Source organism: Palaemon carinicauda, unplaced genomic scaffold (genome assembly GCF_036898095.1).
Source record: "Palaemon carinicauda isolate YSFRI2023 unplaced genomic scaffold, ASM3689809v2 scaffold1625, whole genome shotgun sequence".
NCBI lineage: Eukaryota > Metazoa > Arthropoda > Malacostraca > Decapoda > Palaemonidae > Palaemon > Palaemon carinicauda.
In genome coordinates, this window is record NW_027169176.1 from 17501 (window position 1) to 37500 (window position 20000).

The following is a 20000-nucleotide window of genomic DNA, read 5'->3' on the forward strand; positions in this document are numbered from 1 at the left end:
GGATTGACGAAAGGATTTATCACAGGTAAGTATTTTTTCTAGTTATTTATCAAAATGTCTTAGCAAACGTCAATAGATTTTTTTTATTTATTTTCGTAATAAATTTTGATAAATTAATAAATGATGGTGGGTCTTTTCGACAATTAAATTGTCCAAATGTAGGCCTATATGTTTACAACACCAATTTTCAAATTAGGGTGGCTTTGGAGAAAGTAAAGGTGATAGTTTCTGTCTTGTTCAATCTTTTCAGTCTCCAAAAACATAGATTAATCCTACATGCAGCTTAATGGAATGTCTAATCCTGTGGTGGGAGTTGTAGTGTGAATTGAGCCCTAAGAAACAAAAGCTATGGAGGTAGAGAGATAAAAAGTGGGTGTGAGGATTATAAGTAAAACATTAATGAAATTCTTACCTTTGTTACTTTAACTTATAACTGATAACGATTATGATAACGATAGATAAATAGATAACTCAGAAAGTTAAACTAAACGATGGCAACAATCGCCGGCTACGTGCCAGATACCGCCAGATTTGTCGGCAAACTTTGTTACAAAAAGCGGTAAAATTCTTATTGAAATATATATATAATCTTTGTTTTCTCTTCGAAAAAGTATTGTGTCATGGTAAAGTCAACTTTGCCACTCGTATTGGATGGCCTATGTATAAGAATTTGCGGTCAAATGATAAAATAAAAACCGATTTTACCGATAATATTGTATGTCTAGCAAAACATAATGTGAAAATGCTATGAATTTACCGGAACTGGACCAATATTTACAAAGTTACAGTCGGTGTATGATGGACTGGGGATGACTGTTAAGCACAGACTGTTCATTGTGTAAGACTGACAGTTTCAAAGTCAACGCTAGAACAATAGAACAGTCAATCGGTCTTTTAACTGCTGTTGACTGGCTGTTCATCATTTATTAAGACTGAACAGTCAATTACGATGCTTTTTAGTTTATTATTATTATTTTTTATAGTTTGATATAGAAATAACAATCATGATGTAGTTTATATGTATACTGGTGTACGTGACCTGTCAAAAATGACGGCTAAATATTTAGATAGGCTCACACACAGACACACACACACACTCTCTCTCTCTCTCTCTCTCTCTCTCTCCTAACTCCAACACGCTAGTTTGGGCAATTTGTGGGAGAGTGTGGTTTTCGAGTGTACCTCTCGGGGTAACCCCCTCTCACTATAGTCTATTTTTTATAGCGGTGCATATTTGCACTTGACTCACATAGGCCTATATGAAAGAAGGGATATCGGGGAAAATAGATAGATATTAGGTGAGGAACAGGAATGTGGGAAAATACTAAGCAAAATAATACGAAGAGAAACAATGTAAGACTATCTAAACTGAAAGGAATAGGCCGAACTATATTACGAAAGAAAAAAACAAACTGCGTCTACGAGTCAGAAGGGATCGTTTTTTCCGCCAGGCCGCTAGAGGCTGTTCTTTTACCTCCCCATAAGTTTTCACAAATATTGGGTTTTATTAATTCCATTTGTTTGGTAAGTTCTGGTATTCAAAGAAAGTTTATAATAACATGTTTAACTTATGCTGAGTGTAATCTATCCCAATTTGCGTTAAAATATGTGAAAAATTACAAAATTACAAAGCGTGCATCCGAAAATCAGCTGCTGTCGTTGACTTCGGCGGATTGTGTTATTAAATTTAGACTTACCAAGACGATTCTTTATAATATATTTATTCTTTCACATTGTTTATTGACTAAACATATATCTGATGGAGAAATATAGGTTAATAAATAAGTTTCGATTCATATTACTTGGTAATCATTCGAGAACAATGAAGGTGTTTGGACAAAAATACTTCCGACCAATCAGGTATCAGGAACCTTTCCGAGCTAAAAGGGCACCCCTGTGAGTCGAGTGCAAATATGCACCGCTATAAAAAATAGAGTATAGGGTATGACTATTCACTCTCTCCAGTGACAGGATATATATATATATATATATATAGCCTAGCTCTTTATTATATAGGGGAGATGTATATACATTCTTATATGTATATGAATATAAATATGTATGTGTATATACTTTTATATATATATATATATATATATACATATATATATATATATATATATATTTATATATATATATGTATATATATATATATATATATACACACAAATGTATGTATATGTATATATACATTATATATATATATATATATATGTATATATATATATATATATATAGCTCTTTTTTATATAGGAGACATGTATATACATTCATATATGTATATGAATATAAATGTAAATGTGTATATACTTATATATATATATATATATATGTAAGTATATATATATATATGCATATATATATATATATATACTTACATATATATATATATATATATGTATATATATACATATATATGTAATGCTGTGATCAAAGCAACATTAACACTTTCACTTGTATACCAATCCTTTGTGATCCAGCCTTTTTCCACATCTCTGAATACTCTGATCCACCAACCAATCAGCTACACTACGTAATGTTTTTACCACTTGACTTCCATAAAGGAGAGTCGGCTCAACATTGTGGCTTTCCCTTGATGCCCGTGTCCTCTCTTGCAGGCAACCGAAATGGGGACCTTTCTGGGCCACGTTTTACCCGGAAGCTTCTTCATCCTGTACGCGTCTTGGCTCATGTTTCACGTCTTCACGAAATACTTCCTGGGCCAGAGAGCTGTCGCCGGTACGACCACGCGAGAGAACGGCTCGTCCCCTACGTCGTACAAAAGTACTTGTGCGCACGTCTTCCCGTGCTGTCCTAGGATACCGCTGGAGGGGGTTTTTAAAATTGTTCTCACCTTGATAGGGTTTCTGGGTAAAGCCTTGTGCCACTACATCTACACCTATAAACGATAATAATGACATGTGCCTAAATAAAAAAAAACCTGTTAACTCTAAGTTCTATACCTTCTGCTAGAGATCTATTTCCCTATTTAACCTCAATTCTCCTACAACTCCCCTATCTTAATGTCGAACAGTCAAGTGATGAAAAGATTGTCCACTGTACTGTATATCACTCTGTCCAAAGAACAGATTCACTCAAGTTCAGCTTCTTTCCTCTTTCAGGAGAACTTATCACAGGCTTCGAAGACGGTGTCTTTGTGCACTACGGCAATGCCCAGCACATGACGATGTATTCCTTTTTCGGGATGTCCGGGGCCTTCGACATCCTTGTCTTCAGGGGGCTAAGGGCACCTCCAAACCTAGATTACATCACACTCATCATAGCCTTTGCCATAGAGGCCTTGCTCTTTGGGTATCACCTCCATGGGAGGACTCCCTTGGATATACAGGTAAGCCTAGACTTTAACGAAGGCCTTCACTTGATGGGCAAGTCTTGAGATAGGTAAGAATAGGTCTATATCTTGGCTAGAGGAAAGTAGATTAGGATTTTTAAGCAGTGTCAGTCAGGAATATTATATAAAACTGAGGGGGGAGGATAATGGGGGTTGGTTAACTGCCTGTGCTTTACCTAGATTTAATTAACTAATGGGTATATCCACGCAACAATTTTGGACGTGATTGCATGGGCCTGTCATGTGGTTATGGGCATATGAACCAATTGATGCTATCTATGTACATACAAAGACAGGACTTATCTTTAAACCAAGAGTTAAAGGATCAAGATAAATGTGTTGTTCTTGTTTTTTGAAGGAAATGGATGATTAATGAAATGCCAGTAAATATCTTCAATAACGGCAGTGTAGATGCTCACACTAACTAAAGAAGCTTCAGTATTGCCATTTTCACACTAGTTACATTAGTATTACCTGCTCATATTAACTACAGTGGTGTCTATGCTACATACTCACACTAAATACAGTATTGGTCCCTGCTCACATTAACTATAGTGGTGTATATGTTACCAGTTGACACTAACTACAACACTGTCTCCTGCTCACACTAACTGCAGCAATGTCTATGTTACCAGGTCACACTAATCACATCACTGCTTCCTGCTGACTCTAACTAAGGCAGTGTCTATGTTACCTGCCGACAATAACTATAACACTGTATCCTCCTCACACTAACTACAGCAGCGCAGCGCTGTATTAACCCATGGCAGGACCCCAAGGCTTCAAGCTTCCTTGGGCCCCTGGACATACCCCAACAGGACACTCGTGCATATTTCATACTCTATTTTCGTACAATTTAGTGCATAGGCCCCTGCTCTTGATAAGACCTTAGGCTTCCGCCTAGTCAGCCTTATGGATGATGTGGATCTGCAGCAGTATCTATGTAATCCGCTCACACTAATTACAGCATTGATTATGTTATCTGCTCACACTAATTATAATTTTTCAACAGGTGCACATGTTCATGTTATACGCGATAATATTCTGCGCTGTGGCCACAGCTATAGAGATGATGTACAAGAGGAAGGTGTTGCCTGCACTAATGCGCGTTTACTTTGTGATGTTACAGGTAAGTTTCACATTGTTTATAGTTTTAGTTAGTAGTTATTATTATCACAACAATTATCAATATTATTGTTATAATTTGTCTAGCATACTTAGCAAGCTCCCAAGACCATGAACTTGTAAAGAAACCTTCTGCAGGGTGGAGTACCTCATGTAAACAATTCACAGAAGACAATAAGTGCATATCAAATAAATAAACGATTAAAAAATCAACTAGATAGATATGTGAAAATAACAATAACAACATGGATCCAGAAAACAAGAAGATAGTGCATGAGGATTTAAAGTACTATAAAACGCTATTACAGGTTCAGATTTTCGATTCATATCAATAAAATAAAAAATAATGGTAACAGTAATAATTCCCCTAATAATCCAGCACAAATAACTGATTGGATTTCTTTCTAGTTCTAAATATTCCTAGTTAGGAGTCTAAGTATATCTAGGACATCAGATGTCCATCACTCCAATGCTTTGATTATCAATAAGCTCTAAAGAAACTTGGGTTGGCATTCCTTTAGCATAAACATCTGTGTGGGGATTATTAGAATGACTTGAGCTCTAATGTACTTCTTTCAACGTTATAGGGCACCTGGTTTATTCAGGTCGGCTCCATCTTGTACATGCCGCTCACTACCCCTTGGGACGAGAACAGCCACACGCATATGATGCTCGCCACGGTGCTGTTCTGCTGCCACATCGGCGGGGTTTTCCTGCTCATGGCCTCCGTAGGGTGGATACTAAGCCGCCGGGTTAAGAAGATGCTTAGCACATCAGTCTACTGCCAGCTAGGCAGACGGACAGATAAAAGTAAGATGACACAGGCGGAGGCCCTCGACGCCTTAGGCGATTCGGAAGAAGAGGTGTAAACGCTCCATTAAAACTGCAGAGTAGTTGAATCGTTACACACAGCTTGCTGGAGGAAAACCATTGACCTAATCATATTCAGATGCATCCTAATATAACATGACCTAGAGGACCGAGTCGTACTATGTCTGTTTGTCATACACGCTAGCATTTTCTCTTGTACAATGAGTATTATTCCTCGATTCTATCAACATTTCTTTATAAAGATGTTGTATAGAACACTCTATCAGACTGCAAATTATTGATCAAAATGTGATTGTGAAGATAAACTGAGAATGATTGAGAAAGTGTTTCTTATGATTCTTTTCAAAATGATCAATCAATCATTCATTTCAGACACTTTTTCTGAATGTCAAAACCCTGAAGTCTCAATATATTCACACACCTTTTTTTCCATTGATCCAAACACCAGAACATGATAGTTCTTTTAACGTGAAAATCAGATCTACAGTAAATTGGAAATATTCATTGCAATCTTTTAGAAAGAGTCATTAATACATAGAAGCATTGGATTAAATTATTAGTAATATCCTTCCATGTTAGTATTACGATACAATTCTAGTCTTAGATGTTAATATAGTAAGACAAGTGAAAAGAGAGGAACCTTTAAATCAAACGAAGAGAGAAAAAGGCAGAGAACATCTCTTCATAAGAACGAGTAGTAGGCTACTGCTTACTGTAGACCCTACTGGAAGTCCCCTATACGAGGACGAGTTGTATTTTAAGAGTGTGTTGTCTTTAAGTAGAGAAGATTCTAAGTCCAACATGAAGAACTTAGGCTGCCAGCTCATGATTCCATCTCCCTTCTCTCCTTCCTAATCTTCAATATTTTCTATCGACTGATCTATCTTACATAATATTCTATTAAGAATTCCTACAGCTGTTTTTTTACATTAGAAAATACTTCTATTAGAAGTTAATTCATTTATATTCTGTTTTGGAAGTTCTTACATTAAAATCTCTCAAGTCAAAAGCTCTTACTGCATTATGTAAACTGTGATTGGTACAATTATTTTTTTCCTCTATAACCTCCTGACTTATTAAGTCTTTTCTTTAACCCCAGCAGATGCTGGTACCTCATTACAGCCACTGGTGGGCAGTAGACCATAAGCAAATCTTATACTGTATAAAGCAAATATGTGTCAAGAGCTGTGAGCTGTCTACAATGTAATTATATTATCATGAAGCTGAATTAAAAGCTTTTAAATTGCAATTAGATTGTAAAGACTTTAATTAATTCTTGATATTGATGACAAAGATTTAATTAAAACATGTAAAATTAACAATGTAGACTCAAATATCATAAAATTGTTTTATCTCTACAAATCATTATTAAATTTCTTTTTATCCTTATTTTTTAGTTTGATTAATAGTAATATAAATGATAATATAAATATAAATAAACAGTTATACGTGGATGGATTATGAACAGCGTATCCAGGTCATCCTTTGCTTCTCCGTTCTTCGTCGTCCTCAAGATGAAGTGCCATTGTGCGAAGTGGCCCTTCTCCGCCTTCCAACCAAAATCTCGAAGACAAAGGATGCAAAGGCAGCTCCCATACCACAGATCCACGTATAGACCACACCCTCAAGCTGAGGGGTAAAGAATACTTTTGGTGGTTTTGCGAATGTTATTGGATATAAAATACGGTGACGTGATTTGAGAGGCATTACTGTGTATATGTATATATATATAAATATATATATAGATATATATATATACATTATATATACATTATGTATATATAAACATTATATATATATATGTATATATATATATATATATATATGTATATATATATACATATATATGTATATATATACATATATATATATATATATATATATATATATATATATATATATATATATATATATATATATATATATATATATATATATATATATATATATATATACAACAAAAACAAATACATCCGTCTCTAGTCCACTGCTGGACAAATGCCTCAGACATATCTATTCATGGCAGGGGCTTGGCCACTTTCATCACCACGCTGGTCAGTGCTGATTAGTGATGGTGGGAGATTCACGTCTGATCCCTCACAGCAAACCAACCAAGTACGGGTGACCCTGACTAGTACACCTTTGCTGATCATGGCAGTATGCAAACCCTTTCTCCAAGTTAAGATATCCATACTCAGAAAGGGTTATATATCAACACACTCATACATACATACATATACCAAGGCACTTCCCCCAATTTTGGGGGGTAGCCGACATCAACAATTGAAACAAAACAAAAAGGGGACCTCTACTCTCTACGTTCCTCCCAGCCTGACAAGGGACTCAACCGAGTTCAGCTGATACTGCTAGGGTGCCACAGCCCACCCTCCCCCGTTATCCACCACAGATGAAGCTTCATAATGCTGAATCCCCTACTGTTGATACCTCCGCGGTCATCTAAGGCACCGGAGGAAGCAGCAGGGCCTACCGGAACTGCGTCACAATCGCTCGCCATTCATTCCTATTTCTAGCACGCTCTCTTGCCTCTCTCACATCTATCCTCCTATCACCCTGAGCTTTCTTCACTCCATCCATCCACCCAAACCTTGGCCTTCCTCTTGTACACTCATATATATACAGTATATATGTGTTTATATGTATATACTCCTTTTGCCATTGTCTACAATCACTACATCTAACTGATTACTTTGCGTAGAATTTCCTGTTTACGTTAACATACCCTGTCATCATAACAAGGTTTTATGACTAGCAAAATGTGACTCGATCACCCAGCCACAAATTCTATCTCCATTGTAGTCATCAAGATTATTCAATCTCTTCAGTACCTTATCACCAGTATTATTTCCAACCATTCGCTTTTAATATCCTCTATAGCATCCTATTATCCTCATTATCCTAATGAACCTTGCTAATCATTTGTCATCCTATCAACATTATGACATCAATCCTATATGCTGATTATCACCATTCTAAGTATCCTATCAGGATCATTCATCCTGCTATCCTTGTATGTCATCCTCCGAGACACCGGACAATCTATACCCTCATGACCTTCTTGAGTTGTATCCTATCATCCTATCATCGCTATCCTTGAGCTCGCCTTAAATAGTATCCAGTTTAGACTTCTCCTGAATGGTATTCCTAGCAGGACATCCTGTTGCACTTACCTGATAGAGCGCCAGGGGCTTACGTTCTCCGGAGTCCTTCACGCCCCGGAAGCACTTGATCCCGAAAGAGTCCTTGTAGTGTTTTTGGATTATACCCATCTGTCGCATCCACATGAGTCTGAGGTTGATAAGAAATTGTTTTGTAATCAATTAAAGCTAAATAGAATACTGACTGATTGTAAAATATTATTTCAATTATAAATAAACACTTTGCAACTCTAAAACATCTAAGACAGAAGTTACAGAATGGGGTTAAACTTAATTATTTATTGCCATTTGTGATTTTACCAAGTTTTGAAATATCTTGCAAGTTAATACATGGCAAGAGACAGGATAGACAGACAGAGAAAGACAGATAAAAATTTTCCATGCCAATAGGGATGAGAATAACTGATTTATAAAGCTATGATAAAAGTACAATTTTTTTCTCTTTACAACTGCTAAAATCTACAACAGCATTTTACCAGTTAACGGACCATAAATTGTCCAATTTAGGTCAAGTGTCACAAAAGGTTTAAAGGAATGAATCTATATTGTTCTTTCCACTAAAGCCAAGAAATCTATCTTGTGCATCATTTGGAGTCAAGGAAGGTTAGAGAGAAAGAAAAATATACTTGTACACTGGATTGACAGTAACTAGCAATAAGTTTAGGCTAGCAGAGCATACAGTGGTTACATCCCCCCTAGGTCTTGCATTCACTTACTTCTTATCAAAGAAAGGCTTAAGTAATAAAGCCAAGAAATCTATCTTGTGCATCATTAGGAGTCAAGGAAGGTTAGAGAGAGAAAATATATACTTGTACACAGGATAGACAGTAACTAGCAATAAGTTTAGGCTGGCAGAGCATACAGTGATTACATCCCCCCTAGGTCTTGCATTCACTTACTTCTTATCAAAGAAAGGCTTAAGTAAAGACAGCAGAGCATACAGTGATTACGTCCCTCCAAAGTCTTGCATTCACTTACTTCTTATCAAAGAAAGGCTTAAGTAAAGACATCTTCGGCAGGGCCAGACCAGCGTACTCCTTCCCTATGTCCTCTTGGCCGTGGGTGAGTTTACAGCGCCCGTCCTTATACGTGTTGCTGTTCATATTATAGAAAGCACCAGTCTCTCCCACTGAAAGGCATGAATGTTGTATGCAACAATACACGTTGTAAATATCTTACTGGGACTTACTGACCTTCACACTAAACTCCATTGTGCTGCAGCAAGGGTCAGCTAAGCTGAATGATGTAGGAATAGGCCTCAAAAGAGGACTGGTGAATTCAGAGACTCATGACTGATGGAAAGTTGTAGGTCAGAGAAAAAAGGATAAGTACATAAAATTGTTTACCCAAAGGTGATGTCACTGTATAGATTCATATTGATTTTATTATAATTTAGAACTAAATTAGAATAAAACAATTTATAATGGTGGGGAAGGAACACAATTTAAGAAACCTTAGTGACATCCAAATAATTATCAACGCAAGTGTGTTACTATAATTTATCTTGAAATGCTTAAATAGATAATGTATTTTCGACCCTGATTTTATTATTATTATTATTATTATTATTATTATTATTATTATTATTATTATTATTATTATTATTATTATTATTATCATTATTATTCCTTCTCCATGGACACCAAAGCTCATAAGCATGCACGTATGACTTGCATACATTATCTATTCATCGTGTGCGCATATTTCATATGAATGTCATACAAGCTCATGAAAAGTTCAGGCGTGGATGAGAGAAACTTGAATTTTTATATCATTATTATCGTTGTTATTATTATTATTATTATTATCATTTTCATTGGAATTATCATTATTACTACGAAAACCAAAAATACATTTAAATGGAGCCACTGATGTATTGTTACTATTCTTCTTAAAATGAAAGGATATATATGTATATGTATATATATATATATATATATATATATATATATATATATATATATATATATATATTTGTATATATAATGTATATAATATATATACATATATATACAGTGGTATCTCTAAAACCACCTATCCTACAAGTTACGTAGGCTTCCTTGAACGAGTAATAATAGTGATAATAATGATAACAGTAATTAGAATTCTATCATAAGACTTTGCAAACTAATGATGCTCTAAAGTCTGGATAAAAGATGAAGGGTTTTCAGGGCATGAACACTTCAGGTGTCTGATACAAGCAGCCAAGTATCACGCGGCTGAGAGCTAACATACTGAGTTACTTCAATCCATGTAGTTTTTCCTATGATTGGCCATGATTGGTGAAGGATATCATTTACTATATTCAGGAATGCTATCGTCTAATCCAGGGTCAGTTTCTCTATCACATGCTAGTACATCTGTAACTACGCGGTATGAACGCCAATCTCTCTCTCACCGTTGGCGTCTATGTAAGTATGCAAAATAAATTTACTTTGACCTGAGCTTTAGGTTGATACATAACATTAGGGTCAAGACTTTACCTCTTGATCTTCTTATATGTCTACATAATTTGTAACATCTTGCCCTAATAATGTTAACAGTAATAATAATAATAACGCTTGAATCAACTTACTAACAACAGCTATATTCTTGACAAGCATTTCTGAACTATCTCTGTTTGCCGTGGCTCCTGAATTTTCCTTTATGAAGCCCCTCTCCTCTGCCCTCCTGTAGAGGGTCTGGTAGTCTTTTGTTTCGGTCTCCTGGAAAAGAAGAAATAGAATCATTCAAAGACCCCCTAGGAGGCGCCGTGGTTGGCAGTGCACCTTGCGTGACATATTGCAAGCAACAATGCCTATTCGATGCCCAGCTGCGTTGCTAGGAATAGCTTATTGTGACCAAATACATCATGGCTTCCCTAAGCCTTGTAGAGACTACCAGGTCTAGCACTATAGCCTCTACGGGCAATGAACGTCACGAACCTTCACGAGATCGAAGCTGCCAAAAGCTTTATTCAGCGAGAAAGCCCAGTTTCTGGTGACCAACTGGCTCACCGTGGAGGGCGGTCGGTCCACGCGGGGTATTGACAGGAAGGCGGTGAGGTTACCACTGTACAAGGCGTACATAATGATCACGATCAGCCACGAAGAGGCACAGATTATGCGGCCTGAGGAGGTTGTTGGGAGATGAACCGTACCTAGAATGTGCAAATTGACATAGATACATTAGGATTGTAAAATTGAGATGGAAATTATCATCTAAAATTTTGAAAATGGTATCAGAAAATTATTGTTGGAGGGTGAATGAATAACATGTTGATGATGGGAATTGAAATTTTGTAAGCCAGGTGTTGTTGAAGAAATTGAATGATCAGCATGGTTTGTTTGAGGTAACAGATTTACCATTCTAATAATAAATTCACTTTTCTGATAAAGACAATGCAATCATCAAGTAAGTTATAAGTTATCCAGTGTCATATTCTTACTTAGAATGAAAGTGAAACACCAATTTAGTAAATATAAAGAGACAACAAATAGGGATTTCTGAACAAATTTTATCACCCTTAATTAAACTTGTCCAGAATATAAGAAAAGTAAAATGAAATAAAATGAAATTTTGTCATCATAAGTTCATAGAAACCATCACTCTTTTTTAAAGTCATATAGAAAAACTTTCTCTATTTCTAGAAGATAAAAATGATGGAAAATTAGATAGTAAAACTTTTTATAGCTGGTGACGGGAAAAAATTAACTTTTTTTAGTCTTATTCCATTTTTACAAAACTTTATTTTATAGATTATTATGTCTGAGTGTACCTCAAGCAAGATAGCTCTAACCCAAGACATTGAAAAGCCATGGTACAGAGGCTATGACAATCGCTAAGACTAGAGAACAATGGTTTTCTTTTGAAGTTTCCTTCTCCTAGAAGAGCTGCTTACCATAGCTAAAGGGTCTCTTCTACCCTTACCAATAGGAAAGAAGCCGTTGAACAATTACATTGCAGTAGTGTTGTCAGGTATATGAGGAAAGAAGAGACTGTGTAAAGAGTAGGTCAGACTATTCGGTGTATGTGTAGACAAAAGGAAAAAAGAGCCATAACACAGAGAGAGATCCGATGTAGTATTCTCTGGCCAGTCAAAGGATCCAATAACTATGCTGTTTTTTTACCTTGGTAAATTGCAGACTTCAGAATAGTCGACACAGCTTTGGCATATCCCGGGCCCTTCCGGATCTTCCGGGCATTTGCACAGCCATCGCAGCCTTTCTTGTGTACTGGATGAGTCACCTCAGGGACGAGTTCATCCCAGGACCACCAAAATAGCCAGAGACAAGACCCGGCGAAGATCAGGAACCCAGCGATGGCACACCAGGCCTAAGAGGAGAGATACATATATATACCAAAGGCACTTCCCCCAATTTTGGGGGGTAGCCGACATCAACAAAGAAACAAAACAAAAAGGGGACCTCTACTCTCTACGTTCCTTCAGCCTAACCAGGGACTCAACCGAGTTCAGCTGGTACTGCTAGGGCGCCACAGCCCAACCTCCCACATTATCCACCACAGATGAAGCTTTATAATGCTGAATCCCCTACTGCTGCTACCTCCGCGGTCATCTAAGGCACCGGAGGAAGCAGCAGGGCCTACCGGAACTGCGTCTTAAGAGGAGAGATAATTCATTATAACTAACTATAGTACGGCTTCATCGAGAATTATGAACCATGATGCACATACAATGACAGCATCTGATGTTATCCATCAGGTAATGAACATTAATTGTTAATATGGTTTCATTACATCTCACTGTATACACACTGAATCTTGTGTTAGACAGTATACCTCTCCTAATACTGACAACTAGCGTGGGCACCTTGATAATTTAGATGAAGGGAATTTAAGTTAGTATATGCTATAATTTATTCATTTACAAGAGCTTTTTATATTATGTTAGTTTTTACTTATTTTGAATCATTGATAAAATCATAATAATAATTAGGTTAAAGTTAAATCGGAAAATCAAATTTTCCATGATAAAGTGCTACTATATTTCATTACACATGGAGAGAGAGAGAGAGAGAGAGAGAGAGAGAGAGAGAGAGAGAGAGAGAGAGAGAGAGAGAAAGTGTTAGCTTCCCTTGATTCCTGAAGTATGGTAGAGAGAGAGAGAGAGAGAGAGAGAGAGAGAGACTCCCTTGATTCCTGAAGTCTGGTATAAACTGCAGTAATTGTTAGAGGCACTCGCACGCCTACGGACTGTCATTCATTGTCAGTTGCCTGTGCAAATTCCAGCCAAATTCCACGATCATGTTAAGGTCTGAGCTATTTACCTGCCAGGTGTAAATCTTGAAGAGGATAAGAGGGTCATTGAACATTCGGGGAGCCCTCGTGACAAAGAGCGTAGGGTGGTACATGATCCACGTTGTGTAGTCAATGGCTAGTTTCCTGTGGTAGGCGATGCTGAGCGATGCTAGGCCAAGGTCTCCCTCCTACAGGAGATGACGGAGAAAGGGCAGTAATATCTAATATATAAATTATATCCATGTATACCTGCACACTTAAGGAAACCTATGTGACTGTGAAGACAGATGGTTTTAGAGATACCACTGTATATATATATATATATATATATATATATATATATATGTGTGTGTATGTGTGTTTATATATATATATATATATATATATATATATATATATATATATATATATATGTGTGTGTGTGTGTGTGTTAATATATATATATATATACATATATATATATATATATATATAGGCCCTATATATATATATGTATATATATATACATATATGTGTGTTTATATATATATATATATATATATATATATATATATATATATATATATATATATATATACATATATATACACGCACATAGAAAAAACAAACAAATACAGCCATATCTAGTTCACTACAGAATAAAGGCCTCAAACATGTCTTGGTCATGTCTGGGGCTTGGCCATTTTCTATCACAACGCTGGCCAGTGCAGTTTGTGACGGTTGGTGGGAGATTTGCGACTGATTGCTCACAGTAGACCAACCTAGTATGGGTGGTTTTCACTAGTACAGCTTTGCTGATCATGGCGATACGCAAACCCTTTCACCACATTAGGGTATCCCTATTCGTGTGCATATAAATCATTGCTATTGTTAATACGGCAGTTTTGATTACTATCCATTTACTATTAGTTATCATATTATCAACATAAGATTTGGGGTAGCAACTTCATCCCATATACAAATGCTTAGAAATCTGTGTCCGTCTCAATTGTATCAAGTATTAGAGACAAAGCTGCTCCAAACGAAACTCTCTTGTGGTTACCCTACCACAAACTATCAAGACACACTATTGACCCTACCTTCCTCTCGATATGTCCAACGACCCCGTCGAACGACCCGTTAGGCGTGAGAGTGCCGAAACTGGACCCTTCCATGATGCTGTAACGGAACTGGAGGGCCTCGGCTAGGGTATTGACCACCCTGCCCAAATACCCGACGAGGAAACGACCTCCCGGACCCACGCGGATTGCTTCGATGAAGTTCTGGAAGTTTTTAGAAAATAATGATAGTAATAAGAAAGTTTCTCTGTTTATATGTATTAATATATATATATATATATATATATATATATATATATATATATATACATATATGTGTGTGTGCAAATATAAAGGTTTAATGCTCACTCATGAATGACAGATACAAGGGACAGTGACAACTAGCAGGACAATGCCTCAAAGACTGACCATACAGCACCAAAGCCCACTCACCACCCAAGCTAGGATCAGAGAGGGCCAGGCAATGGCTTCTGATGACTCAGCAGGTAGATCTATAGCTCAAAAGAACGGTAAGGTTGCAGCCATTACATGAAACTACTGTATCGAGCTTGATGGAGACTTGATCTCCCATCCAGGAGAATGCCAGGCAGGGAGGTTTTCAATTGGCCATCACAAAGCAGAATATTTGTGATTGTGCATCCATAATATCAATAGCAACACTGTAACAAGATTTTATATCATTATCAAAACCCCAGATAAGAGGTCACGGCTGAGCGTATGGTTAAAATTTTATTAGGTCACAAAATCATTATTCCATTCACTTATCTCCCCCATCCTTTCTCTCATGGATATCATGATTCAGTTACCTAAATCACTATATCTCACGGCTTTGGTGATCACGACCCAGGCGACACTGAGTTGTGGTAGCCAATCGGAAACGTCCTGGCTGGCTAATCTGTTCGACTACAGTTTGCGACCCACTCCAGCACGATAGTTTCTAGTAGGGTGTGCAACCTTATGAGATAGCTACCTAAATCACTATATCTCACGGCTTTGGTGATCACGACCTAGGCGACGCCGAGTTGTGGTAGCCAATCAGAAACGTCCTAGCTGGGCAATCTCTTGAACTGGAGTCTGCGACCCACTCCACCCCGATACTTTCTAGTAGGGTGTGCAACCTTGTGAGATAGGGATTGGGTATTTGGGGGAGCCCATAGCTCTACCTGCTGAGTCATCAGAAGCCATTACCTTGGCCTCTCTTATCCTAGCTTGATGAAGAGTTGCTTGGTTGCTGATCATATGTATATATGGTCAGTGTCCCACCCCTTATATTTCACATTCATGAGCTTAAACTTTTAAACTAACCTTCACTATGACAACTTTGACGTCACCGCCCCGCAGAGTCCCATGCGCTGGTAGGAGAGGGCCGCTGAGAAGCAATTTAGGTCCACTGCTGGCCCAACATCCAACATTCTGTTGAAATTTTGAAGTGGTGTTGATATTAAAGGTCTATTAGTTATTTCAATGTGGTTGCATGATATATGAATTCTGGAAACGTATTGGCTAGTCATTCATGAATGTCTGGGCAGGAAAACTCCTTAAAAATAATCACTTCATAATCCTATACTGATATGTATATACAGTATATAAGTAGTTTTCAGGAACTAAAAGTGCTCATAGGCATACATATTTGCACACACACACACACACACACACACACATATATATATATATATATATATATATATATATATATACATATATATATATATATATATATATATATATACATATATATATATATATATATATATATATATATATATATATATATATATACATATTAATGTACATATCTATATTATCAATAAATTGGTAGTAAATTCCATGAATTTTAGAAATCCAACTTAAAATGCTTCAAAGATTTCTATGATATCAACCAATACATCAAAATAAACCTAACACATAAATAAAAAATACAGATCTTATTTTTCACTCTTCCACTCCATGATAATCTGGCTAATTAACATCCTGTTATGGTTTTCATCTCAACCTGAGATATAGGCCACGCCCCTTCAAGCAAAAGCTGCCAGAAGCTGCTTTCTTGCATTAGTTATCATAATTATGGCATCTGTCTGAGTACTTTTGACAACGATGCAATGTAGAAAGGGCGTGTTATACATCTTACCTTATTTTAAAAAGATATTAAGTATGATTACATATCTAACAAGTATCATTTGAATGGAAACATTTGGCAACTTTCTAGCATGTAGAGGGCGTTACTTGCTTAACAGATTTTTAAAGAAAATAAATCAGGCGGACAATCTTTTCTAAAGATTTTCTGAACAAACCTGAATAGCGTATTGACCTCCGGCAAGCAATACGGCGTGTTTTATGTAACCCTGACAGACGCGACTTCTCGCTTTACGCAAAACGAGGTCAGACGGATTACGCCTGATATCCTCCTTCAGTTCCAGTACGATAACTTTGGCGCCAAGTCGTATCTGCCGAGCGAGGCGGGGGCCAGATATCTTGCCAGACGTAGGAAGTAGGATTAAGATATTTTCCTGGGAAAAAAATTGTTACAAAGATTTTATACAAAATAGCAATTTTATAAAATGTTATTCAGCAGAAAGGTTTTTCAGTATAGACTGATTACAAGACTTACTGGACCTAGTAGTTTCCTGGTTTTTATCTGGAAAGGAAAATAAAATTGTTTTTAATGGAACTAAATATTTTGATCAGAAATTTTAATAAGAATTTATAAAAAATTACTCATGCAATATATGTCTATTGTATATATATATATATATATATATATATATATATATATATATATATATAAATATATATATATGTATATATATATATATATATATATATATTTATATATATATATATATATATATATAGTATATATACTTACATACATATATATATATATATATATATATATATATATATATATATATATATATATATATGTATATGTATATATATATATATATTTATATATATATATATATATATATATATATAGTATATATACTTACATACATATATATATATATATATATATATATATATATATATATATATATATATATGTATATGTATATATATATATATATATATATATAAATATATATATATATATATACAGTATATATATACATATATATATATATATATATACAGTATATATATATACATATATACATATGTATATATATTTATATATATATATATATATATATATATATATATATATACATATATATATATATATATATATATATATACATATATATGCGTGTAGAGAATTATTATAAAAGGGTGTTTTAAACCGATAATCAATCTTAATTAGTTTTAATCTATGGCTTAATAATTAATTAATTACTATTATTATTTAATTAGTTGATATTTAGAAAAAAATAATGAGATAGTTATTTTTAATATGGAAGAAATGAGGAAAAGTTTGACAAAGGATTCTGTTTTTCAAACAGGGAATTTATCTCTCTCTCTTTCTCTCTCTCTCTCTCTCTCTCTCTCTCTCTCTCTCTCTCTCTCTCTCTCCCTCTCTCTCTCTCTCAGATCAAACCTGTAAATTTAGTACCTATACTTAATTTATTTTAATGAGGCGCATTTGCACTGACTCGCAGCAGTGCCCTATTAGCTCAGAAAGTTTCCTGCTATCTGATTGGTTAGAATTATCTTTTCCAACCAATCAGCGAACAGGAAACTTTTCCGAGCTAAAAGGGCACCCCTGCGAGTCGGTGCAAATCTGCCTCACTAAAAAGAGTTGACTATAGTTGTGGGTTGACTGAGGTGGGTAGTCGCCAGGGGGAAAGGAATATTATTCTAGCAACCTCACCTCAATTAATGTGATTTGATATTTAATAATAAATAGAATCAATGAATGAATATGAAAATTATTTTTGAAAAATATGATTAAGATTTCTGGCAGTCTTTGGCAACCTTCCATGACGTCATCATGACGTCATCTCTTTGGTAAGAAAATAATAGCTAAATATATTCAAGTAATTATTAAAAAAAATAAAATTGGTTAGAAATTAAAATTCTATATTTAAATTACTAAATATGAAAATATAAAAACTCAGAATTAAGGAAAATTAAAACTCAAACTATTAAATAAAAAATAATTTAGGAAATCAAAATTTATAAAACTCAAATTGCAGGAAAACATTTATGATTAAACTCAAATTATATTTTTAAATTTTATGAACATCGAAATCAATGCTAATACTCAAAAAATTTATATGAAAAAAAGGAAAATCATGAAATGAAGAACTCAAAATTAAAAATTTAGTGATGAACTCAAAATTAAACAAAACAAAAACTCAATAGAAAATAATTATAAAGTTAAAAAATTGATCAAAAATTCAAACTTAAGAACAACATTTAAATATCAAACTCAAAATTAGCTAAACCAAATTCAGAATAGAAACTTGAAATTAGATTTAAAAAACTCAAAATTAAATACGATCTAAAAAAAGATAATAATTCAAATTCCAGAGGTGGAAAAAAATCTGGATTAACTCAATACACTGAAAGTAAATTCAATTTTCTCAAGGTCTGTGAATTCTTGATTGAATTTTCATGATTTGAATTAACCAAAGGTCATGACGGAAACATTTATAGATAATGAAATAACATATATCTCCTCTATATAATAAAGAGCAAGTGTCTGCTCATATATATATATATAAATATATATATACATACATACGTATATATTGTGGTCAAGTTACTAGAACCTCAGTTTCCTGGGTCCGGGTTCGATTCCCTGTCTGATCATAAGCTTTTATCATAAAGTATTAATTCCATATTGGGTCCCTGATATTAAGAGGTATTTAAGGCTTTTATAATATATATATATTTATATATATATATATACATACGTATATATATATGTATATATATATATATATATATATATATATATATATATATATATATATATATATATATATATATATGTATATATATACATATATATATATATATATATATATATATATATATATATATATATATATATATATACATATATATATACATATACAGTATTTATATATATGTATATATATATAAATATATATATATACATATATATATATATATATATATATATATATATATATATATATATATATATACAGTATTTATATATATTATATATATACATATATATATATATATATATATATATATATATATATATATATATATATATATTTATAAAACCATTCGGAAAAC

The 20000-nt window shown here is 34.5% G+C and overlaps 2 protein-coding genes across 3 annotated transcripts in view; one reads left to right on the forward strand and one right to left on the reverse strand.

The window, feature by feature from the left end:
• The window catches only part of LOC137635713 (transmembrane protein 45B-like), a 5464-nt gene extending 47 nt beyond the window's left edge, over positions 1-5417 (forward strand). Inside the window, exons 1-5 of one of the 2 annotated variants that reach the window (XM_068368162.1) lie at positions 1-25; positions 2619-2871; positions 3123-3349; positions 4365-4481; positions 5065-5417. The exon at positions 1-25 is cut by the window's left edge and continues 47 nt beyond it. In XM_068368162.1, coding sequence (XP_068224263.1) covers positions 2628-2871; positions 3123-3349; positions 4365-4481; positions 5065-5346 — 870 coding nt within the window. In that variant the 5' untranslated portion in view covers positions 1-25; positions 2619-2627 and the 3' untranslated portion in view covers positions 5347-5417. The remainder of the gene's footprint in view (positions 26-2618; positions 2872-3122; positions 3350-4364; positions 4482-5064) is intronic. The other variant, XM_068368163.1, reaches the window with a different exon arrangement.
• A 1078-nt stretch (positions 5418-6495) lies between these two features.
• LOC137635715 (uncharacterized) overlaps positions 6496-20000 on the reverse strand; it is a 17661-nt gene continuing 4156 nt past the window's right edge. The window contains exons 4-14 of the mRNA XM_068368164.1: positions 17389-17415; positions 17072-17287; positions 16086-16193; positions 14802-14984; positions 13752-13910; positions 12594-12798; positions 11409-11623; positions 11060-11189; positions 9463-9613; positions 8497-8614; positions 6496-6937 (exon numbers count right to left, since the gene is read on the reverse strand). Coding sequence (XP_068224265.1) covers positions 6818-6937; positions 8497-8614; positions 9463-9613; positions 11060-11189; positions 11409-11623; positions 12594-12798; positions 13752-13910; positions 14802-14984; positions 16086-16193; positions 17072-17287; positions 17389-17415 — 1632 coding nt within the window. The 3' untranslated portion in view covers positions 6496-6817. The remainder of the gene's footprint in view (positions 6938-8496; positions 8615-9462; positions 9614-11059; positions 11190-11408; positions 11624-12593; positions 12799-13751; positions 13911-14801; positions 14985-16085; positions 16194-17071; positions 17288-17388; positions 17416-20000) is intronic.